Source organism: Gekko japonicus, unplaced genomic scaffold (genome assembly GCF_001447785.1).
Source record: "Gekko japonicus isolate JY-2015 unplaced genomic scaffold, Gekko_japonicus_V1.1 scaffold691, whole genome shotgun sequence".
NCBI classification, from domain to species: domain Eukaryota; kingdom Metazoa; phylum Chordata; class Lepidosauria; order Squamata; family Gekkonidae; genus Gekko; species Gekko japonicus.
This window is the reverse complement of record NW_015175990.1, coordinates 296,457-306,419: the sequence shown is the minus strand read 5'-3', so window position 1 is coordinate 306,419 and position 9,963 is coordinate 296,457. Positions and strand designations below refer to the sequence as shown.

At 43.5% G+C, this 9,963-nt stretch overlaps 1 protein-coding gene across 1 annotated transcript in view; it reads right to left on the bottom strand.

The window, feature by feature from the left end:
• The window catches only part of KMT2C (lysine (K)-specific methyltransferase 2C), a 110,689-nt gene that overhangs the window by 70,095 nt on the left and 30,631 nt on the right, over positions 1-9,963 (bottom strand). The window contains exons 10-13 of the mRNA XM_015426350.1: positions 7,194-7,259; positions 4,590-4,802; positions 2,874-3,002; positions 615-734 (exon numbers count right to left, since the gene is read on the bottom strand). Of these exons, the coding sequence (XP_015281836.1) occupies positions 615-734; positions 2,874-3,002; positions 4,590-4,802; positions 7,194-7,259 (528 nt within the window). The remainder of the gene's footprint in view (positions 1-614; positions 735-2,873; positions 3,003-4,589; positions 4,803-7,193; positions 7,260-9,963) is intronic.

Below are 9,963 nucleotides of genomic sequence, written 5' to 3'. Positions count from 1 at the left end.
ATTGTACTATTTGGCATATTCCTAGAATGTATACATATAAATGTCTACAAACATATATATATATATATATATATCTCCTTATTAATAATTGCATTTTGGGGTGGCAACATTCAATGCGCTCCTGAATCAGCTGGCTTCCGGATCTGCCACTCACAAGGTGTCCCTGGCCACTGGCTGGGTTGCCTGTGTCCCGCCCACAGAACTGGCACCCAGCGTCTCTGCTTCAGCATGCTGCGAGGCTATGGAGGGGTCAGACCTTATTCAAACAACTAAGTCAGGGTAAGAAGCCAGAAAAAGGATATAATACACACTCCAAAATCTAATATAAATTTACAAAACTGGGGGAGCAAGGAAGCTTTAGGAACATTCAAAATCCAGTTATAAGACCTTGCAGGTGTGACAGTTATTAATGATGCTTACTGATTACTATGATTCTTTAGGAACCATGGGCAACACTGAAATACAAACATTAGAAAACAGCAATTCATTCAGTAAAGCTGCAGTGCAGAGAACCTTAATTATATAATGCTCCTAAACTGGCATACATGTTGTGATAATGTGAAATGGACTGTTGCATTATATTAAGTACTCAAAATGCTTAAATGAGTACCCACTTTCCTCTCTGTTAGGCAACTGCTCAGATACGGAGCCAGAGGAATCTTTCCTGGAGAGAGATCGCTTTGTTTTTCCTTGCCCCGTACGACTTCTCTGACGCACCATGAATCCACCAATGCCTGTAAAATCATACACAATTTAAAGATATTTTAAATAAGAAAAACACATTGGGATTTATGACATTTTGTAGATATGCAGTCTCTCTCACACGTATAAAATTAAGGTCCATTTCTAGTATGACAGCAGAAATCACTACACATTTAGTGAGCACCAGCTTCTACTCTGTAACAGGAAGTGGCTAGGGGCATGTACATTGTGGAAATGTGGATCCAGGAGCTGTGATTAACCTTGTGGCATGTTCCCATAGTAAAATAAAGATGATCCGGCTGGATATAGCTGATTAGCCTCAGGCAAAGCCAGAGGCTACCAATAAGGTGCCAAAGTTCTCACAGAGGGTTGATTCATCACTATCTATTTAAAGTGCTGAGGAAGAATAGAGGGTAGTCATAGGAGCATCCACTTCAGGCGTATTTTTAAGGTCAGAGAGATCCTGGAGGGTGACTTCCCAAACATGTTCATAAGAGGCTGGAAAGGGGATTTTGTGGTGGAGATACAGGAGGGAAGGTTTCAGCTACCCCCATGGGATGGGACCTAAAGAAGTTCATCTTGGGGAGTCAAGAACTGCAGGGTATTAATAACTTTGCTAACTAACCTTTTAAAATATTCCAGTGGGGCTACATTTAAAGGAGCAATATTCAGGCTCAACCTGGATCTGGTCACTGGGGAGGTGGGGGATTAGGAAAGGGAAGGCGAGGCAACTCCATAGCAGGCAACTGTCCTAACCCTATTTTGCTATGTGACAGCGGGTTGTGGCACCGGATCTCCAGCCATGGCTGCAGAAGGTAACATGGGCACTATACCAAACAAACCAGGAAGACTGCTGCACTCTCCCTCATGACCATTTAGACCAGTTTTAATTGGAGAAGATGTAGGCAGAGCAAAGCATGAAACCAGAATATTGAAGAGTGGCAAAATGACCCTCTGCTTGGTATTCTCCCTCCTGGGAAAAGGAGTCAAGAGTCATATTGGGCGGGGTTTCCCTGTCACAGAGAGAATGTTCCTTCCTCTTAGCTGGTGTTTCAGGCAGGATGCTGTAGTGAAACCAGTACACTCCTATCCTACTGTCTTCAAAGGAAGGGACAGAGGATTAAAAACAAGCAAGGAAAGAAGAAGAAAAAAGAAAGGAGAATAAAGAAAGTCGAAACAAAGTCCATCAGGGAGAGCAAGGAAAGAGACACTTCCGACACCTGTCCAAGTAAGGAACAGACTGCAGTAGGGTGCTTCCAGTGCAACGAGGAAATGGACTGCCCACTTCCTCTGCCCATATTTAAGCAAATATAATAGACCAACATTAGAACTAGATTCCCATATCAAAACCAAGACCTAGCTAAATTGGTATCAGAAGTCTGACACTCATTTGGAAAAATATCTAGAATGAGCTGCAGAAGAAAAAACTCTTCAGTTTAGGGCCACGAAGAATGCTCTTTAGTTCCTAACTTAGCTTCATGGATTTATAGAGACTAGGTACCCTTAACTGCCCTCCCTCCCAAGAGCATGACATGGTTCTTCCCATTTGGTGTTCAGGAGCCTGGAGAGGAGACCACTGGTATGTTTCTGTTCAGCCATTCCCTCTGTAGGTGAAGTATATAGTAAAATGAAAAATGCTCAATCTTTTGACCTCCAGCTGTGCTGTTAAATTTCTTTCCCCCAAGATGTGGGAACCATAAACAACCCTTCCAGAGGGAGGCTACCTGGATTTACTAGGGAAGTTTGCCACCCAATATAGTAGTTCTTGATGTAAATTTATAGACGGGTTGGTAGCAGTAAAGAAAGCTCATGCTATGGTAAAGGTATTTATTTTAATGAAATTGAACAATGTGCTGAAATATCATCAAGAGATTGCTCTTGGGAGATGCGCATCCTTAACACACTCTTCAATAGTAGTAGCATCTGCAACAAATTAGAAAGGCGGGCCATAATCTAGTCTTTAACAGGATAACGAGGGCAGGGCACCTTCATAATTGGACTATAAATTCAGTCATAAACTGAGCAGAGGAAACTGTAACATACAAGAATGAACAAGGCATTTCTCAGTGATATATTACTTAGCCTTCCTAATTTTAAAACTAAAAAAAAATACACACAGTCAATAAATATAAACCTGATGCACATGCAGATATCCAAGGCTTATACTCTACCTGGTCTGTATGGTTTTCTTTTTCTCTTCTTGATCCCATCTGTTCCTTCTACCCCCTTAGGATCATCTTCTGCAGGCTCCCGTTCAGGGCTAGTATCTGATTTTCCTTCACAGTCCATAAGGTCTCCTTCTAAAGAAAAAAGTACAATTAGTACTTTTGATACTTAATACAATTAATACCAAAGCTCTGCTACAAATATAGGAAAAGCACTATAGGCAATGGAGAGACACATACCCATGTTTCACTTAAATAAACACCTGTGTTACTTATTTCACGGCTTGTCATTATATAAGCCTTTCTTCAAACCTATGGCTGTCATTATATTCTGGCATTTTTAGCACATTCTACTGCTTGCTGACCACATATCTGTGGGCACTGATGTCCCTTGGAGACATTAAAACAGGTTGCTTACCTGTAACTGGTGATCTTTGAGTGGTCATCTGTGCATTCACACCCATGGGATCTAGTGCGCATGTGCTGGATTGATCGGCATTGTAGCAAGCTCTTTAACGGATTTTCGCACCCAGACCATGGGCATGCGCAGGAACCCCACCGCGCATGCCCAGAGGGGAGGGCATGGACATCCCGCCAGCTCCTTCAAACCGCCGCAAATCAACCCCTATTGAAAATGTAGAAGCCCCACTTCTTCTCCATAAAAATAAACAGCGGAGAAGAAAGAAGAGGGGGGGGTAGCCCGAAGGCCACACTGAGGTAAACTGGCAACTTTCCCCTCAGCTGAAAATAAAGTTGTTGGTTTTTTTTAGTTTTTGAAAGAACAAACGAAGAAGTACTAAAGAAAAGAGAATAAAGTGAGGAAAAATCCGAAGAGCCGTGAGGCAAATAGCCAAAAAAGCGAACCGATCAGACCTACGAGAAAGAGGTCTTTCCAACGCGGTGGTAAGAAAGGAACTGGCGGGATGTCCGCGCCCTCCCCTCTGGGCATGCGCGGTGGGGTTCCTGTGCATGCCCAAGGTCTGGGCGCGAAAATCCGTTAAAGAGCTTGCTACAATGTCGATCGATCCAGCGCGTGCGCACTAGACCCCATGGGTGTGAAGCACAGAGACCACGTCGAAGATCAATTGTTCACTGGGAAATTAGTAGCAGACAAGTAGTAGCTCATCAGTTAACGAGCTCATCCGAGCCATATAAATCTGAATGTACACTGAATAGCAAAAAGCAGTGTGTAAAAGGGATCCATAGCACCAGAATAATTTACTGTTATTATGGTATGCTCTGAATTCCTCATTAAATGTATTCTCACAAGCACCATGAGATAAGCTGTAGTTATTCACATTTTACAAGAAGGAAAATGAAACTGACAGACCATGACTTACCAATGAGTCCTTGGCTGAATTGGGATGCAAGAAAATAAGGTTCCTCATGCAAAAGGCATGCACTGGCTTCCCTACCTGACTTTTGACCAATTTTGGGAGGAAATGGGACATAAATACATCAAATAGGTTCCTGGCAATGTATAACAGGTCTGCATACACTGCTGAGCTGGAAGCCTCTTCTCAAGAGAGTTTCATTTCAAAAAGTCTGAACTACATATGACACTTGCATTATACTGATCATGGCTTCCACCATGGTCCCTGCCCCTTCAGACTACTTGAGCTATCTGTTTAACGCCTATTTCTAAGAATCCCAGCAGCTCTGTCAGCCTCTGCAAACTTCTATTATTGTTAGTAACAGAATACAGCACAAAGCAACAGGTACCTCTACTGTCATCCATCTCGCCATCCCGTGAATGTTCTGATTGTATATCAGGTGGAGTCTGGAGTACGGCCACACTATTCTGGTTTATAATTTTCAACTTGAGCTTTGGCTTTGTCCGTTTTCTTCTTGGTACAACAGCACTGAGGCTTTGTAACTGAGACAGTCCTACTTCTGTCAAACAGACTCCATCCTGGGTGTATGTCTTCGGTGGGTCTATGAAAGCATGAACCATAACAGGAATATAAATGCTCACAAAGACTGGGTATTTTATTTCTTTATAAGGAAAAACATAGAACATAACCTATTCTAGCATTACAACAAGAAAAAAAAGGATAACTAATACAGCAGTTTGGTATAGTGGTTAAGTGTGCGGACTCTCATCTGGGAGAACCGGGTTTGATTCCCCACTCCTCCACTTGCAGTTGCTGGATGACCTTGGGCAAGCCATAGTTTTGACAAGAGCTGTCCTTGAAAGGGCAGTTCTTGAAAGAGCTCTCTCAGCCCCACCTACTTCACAGGGAGACTGAACAGAACAAAAATCTTTATTACCGTTTGTAACCAACACCAATGGTCTAACCATAGCATATTCCAAGCATACGAAAGCTAGCTCAAATAATTCAAAATAATACACTGCATTAACCTGGGGGTCTTTAGGTTACATATTTAAGGAATCTTTCCTAATTCTATAAGATGCTGCCCAAAAATTTGGCGCATGCTAATGTCACCTGTGGATTGGCATCTATCATAAGCGTAACACTAATATCAGAGTCCGGACGGCCTAAAAGCCTTTCCCGTATGGGTTGAATATATATAGCTCGTATATTTTGATAGAACCCACAAGCAAGCAAAGTATGATTGATAGTATCAACCTCTCCAATACCACAAGGACAAATACACTCAGCCAGAGGTATCTTCTTGTAGCGACCTATTACTACCTCAGAAGGGAAAATATTACAATGAGCCATAGAGAAGGCCCTTCACCCGCTGATCCTTAAGCTGCCCCTTTTCTGCTACGAGGAGATTTCTCCCCAGCTTGGACCTCAGATAAGTATAAGCGATATCCTGTTGTGTTATTCCCATTGTCTGTTGCTTTTGTTATTTTCCTTGCTGATTGCTTTCTATGAACTATTGTAACTAAGGATCTTGTGAGAATCTGTGTATGCATCTGTTTTCGTATGCTTGAGAACTGTTTAGTAAAAAGGCAACATTTATTCCTAAACCTAGCGTGTTGTCTCAATTCCTGGGAATTAGGAGCATTTCGTTGGCCAATCTGACCTCTGTATACATTGGACAAGAACTCACGCCACGCCCACTGTTGTAGATAATTCAGAATTGGGCTCCCGGAACCGTCCTTAGAGGAGTTCGAGTTACACAAGAATTTAGATTTTATTTTTTCGAGAGCAGAGAAGTTTGAGGATATTGGACCCAGCATCATCCCATACAGCAGCTGAGGCACAGTCTTGGCAAGATACAGTTTAAGGGCCACTGGAACATATTGCCCCCCTTTCATATAAAAAAAATCTAACAATACCCTGGGTTGATTTGCGACCAGAATTTGCAGCATATTCATGATGGGCCCTTTTTGTGCCTGAAGATTAAATCATAACTCCAAGGTATTTATAAGCTGCTACCTGCTGTAGCTTATAGCCATTTATGCTCCATTCTCTGATCTTGGGTTTAGTGCCAAAGGCCATTATTTTAGTTTTGTTACAATTGATCTCCAAATGATTTAAATTACAATACAGGCCAAATTGATTTAGTGCCCCTTTCAAGCCGATTGGCATCCTGGATAATAACACCGTATCATCCGCATACAGTAAAGCTAACAGATGTTGATCAGCTAAGGTGGGCACAGGGTGACTGCCGTGGGGACGGGAAGGGAAAGGAGTTTGTTGTAAGCCACTCTGAGTGAAGGGCAGGGTATAAATCCAATCTCTTCTTCTTCTTCCAATAAGGCAAAGCCATGACTTAAGAACATAAGAAGAGCAGTGCTGGATCAGACCAATGGTCCATCTAGTCCAGTATCCTGCCTCACACAGTGGCCAACCAGTTCCTCTGGATAGCCAACAGGGCATAGAGGCCAAGGCCTTGCCTTATATTGCCTCCTGGCTCTGGGATTCCAAGCCTTAGTACCTCTGAATGTGGAGATTCCCCCCAGTCAAGTCACCATGGCTAGTAGACACTGATATCTGGCAGCAAAGCTGTATTGTTTCCTTGTGGACTTCCTGAGTGCCTGTTGCAGCTACCTGTTCATTGTTTGCCAGTAATGTCACTGCTTCAATCCTGCAAAAAGTCTACTCAAATGAAGTCCAGTGACAGAAACTGCCTGTGCTATAAACTGGTTGTGGTTCACATAAAGACTTACTTAAACAGGAAAGCAGTCCCATACATTTTAAAAGAGCATATTTAAAACTAAGCCAACTTGTAGGTGCTTTGAAGATAAAAAATCTAATTTTGAAGTAAGGCAATTAGCAAGAAATGAACAGGATGGCAAAAAATAAATGGATATACTGATAATGCAATAAAAATAAACAAATCTAGGCTTCAAAGTGAAATATCACCAGAAACCTGCTGGAGGACAGCAATCAAGAACGTTAAATATACCAAGTTCCTTTGCCTTTGCTACAATTTGGGCTGCAACTGACGATTCACAGCATTCAGAGGAAGGCACTGAAAAATAAAAAAAGTAAATTATTGGATAGCTAAATGCTCACGTTAATGTTACCTTTACAAATTAAAACTCTCCACAACTTGTTATACAACTCCTCCTTCCTACTTCCAGCACTTACCATCAGACACGCCAGAGCTGTACTAGTTTTCTTAAATATTTCACCTTGAGGCTGACCTCATTTTTGGTTGACACGGATTCCTAACTTTTTGTGCACTTGCACCAAAGGATACAATGGAAGCCTCAGTACATAAATGGAAAATAATGACTGAGTGCTCATAAAATAAGGAAGGAAATAATATTTCTGAAAGCACTAGGCCCAGTCCAAAGAATATTAGAATCATCAAAATCTCACAGAAAATAATGGAATTTACAATCCGATATATGTTTACTGAGAATGAACTCCCACTGCGATTAATGAAGTTTACTTCCAGGGAAAGGCATAAAGAACTGCCACGTATCATCACTCAGTTTTTCATGCTCATCAGTCTAAACAAAAAGTATGCATTTCTTTGGATTAATTCCAGAAGTGCAGCAGACAGTGTTAGTCTCTTGTTGCTACAGTCAGAGTCTTTTGGCACCTTGGGGGTAGTGACTGCAATGACAGATCAGAAGGCCAAGTTTCCCAGGATAAGGTGTATCTACATGCACAGGTGAAAACAAGAGCCAGTCAAAAGTGTGAAGAGTAAGAATGGACAATGCCCAACGTTTGTTGAATTGGAAAAAATAGGAGGAATCTGAATAGTAAGGGGAAACAATTGCTTTCTATAGTGAGCTAACCATCCTTAAGTCCTTATTGAATCAAAACTAATAAGATCGGATCTGCATATGAACTCCAGCTCAGCAGAAGCTTCTCCCAGGAGTCTCCCTATGAAATGGTTCTGTTGGACTACTGTAAACTTTAAGTCTATTACTGAATGTCTAGGGATGTCTTGGTGCTGGGGGGGGGCAACAGTGGGAGGGCTTCTAGTGTCCTGGCCCCACTGCTGGATCTCCTGATGGCACCTGGTATTTCTGGCCACTGTGTGACACAGAGTGTTGGACTGGATGGGCCATTGGCCTGATCCAACATTGGCTTCTCTTATGTTCTTATGTTGAAATGCAAATAGCAGAAGGGGCATTGTTAGGATGAACGAACACTTGATGCAATGGTTAATAATGTTACTAGATTCTGCGGCAGTGGATACAGCAAAAGAGATGGCACCAAGATTTGCTGCAGAGACTGATGGAAAAACTGGCGAGTCTCTATTCAAGAGAAAAACAGGTTGCTTACCTGTAACTGATGAACTTCGAGTGGTCATCTGTGCATTCACACCCATGGGATCTAGTGTGCACGTGCTGGATCGATCGGCATTGTAGCAAGCTCTTTTAATGGATTTTTGTGCCCAGACTTTGGGCATGCGCAGGAACCCCACCGCGCATGCCCAGAGGGGAGGGTGCGGACATCCCCCAGTTCCTTCAAACTGCCGCAAATCAACTCCTATTGAAATTGTAGAAGCTGACAGCAGTGGGGATGGAGGGCAAGTGGTCTGAATGCACAGATGACCATTTGAAGATCACCAGTTACAGGAAAGCAACTGGTTTATCTTCAACGTGGTCTCTGTGCTTCACACCCATGGGAGATTAGCAAGCAGTGGCCTACCTGGAGGAGGGTGTTGGCAGATCCTTACTGCATCGCCGAAGATAGAATATGACGTCCCATGTTGGTATTATAGTTCTTACGGACGTCCAGGGCGTAAAGCCTCATGAAGGTGTTAGGCGTGGCCCAGGGAGCAGCCTTGCAGATGTCCGTCAGGGGTACTCCCTGGAGGAAAGCAGTGGAAGCCGCAACAGCCTGGGTTGAATGGGTCTTGATGGGGCCAGGCAATGGCTGCTTTGCAATCAAGTAGCAGAGGTGGATGAGACCTGCAATCCACTTTGAGAGGCATTGAGCCGTGATGCGAGTCCCCAGCCTCGCTCCCCCGCCCACCCAGCGGTTCGAAAGCAACTTAATTGCAAGTAGATAAATAGGTAAATGGGTAGATAAATGGGTAGATAAATGGGTACCCACCCTTAGTAGGGTGGGGGGCACCCTGCCTGTGTGGTGGTTGAAGACAGATGGCGACGGCAATGGCGGTGGAGGACGGCGTGGAGGTGGTGGAACTCTGACACGACCTTTGGCAGGAACGAAATGTCAGGAACGAGGCGGACGCCATCTGACAAGAATGACAATTAAGGTGTGTCATGCCGGAAAGCCAGTATTTTTCCAACTCGCCTTGCAGAGGTGATGGCCACTAGAAAGGCCGTCTTCCAAGACAGGAATTTCATATTGCAAGTTGCGAGTGGCTCAAAGGGTTTCCTCGTAAGTTGATGAAGGACTAGAAGAAGATCCCAGGGAACAACAGGAGTCTTGACAGGAGGGTAGAGGTGTAACGAACCTTTTAAAAAGCGTTTCGAAAGCGGATGTGAAAACATGGTGCATCCGTCGACGTGAACATGGTAGGCCGAAATTGCGACCAAATAAACTTTTACCGATGAATGGGAAAGTCCCGAGTCAGCTAGGGACAGGAGGAATTGGAAAACTTTCTCAAGGCCTGCGGAGGAGGCTCGAGGGGCATCATTACCCAGGGAAGAACCATGGTTTTCCACAGTCCTCGAGTTGTCAAGGGGAATGTACCACCAATTCCCTCCGGTACAGGACCTCCTCTTCTTCTCAGACTCCCCTCT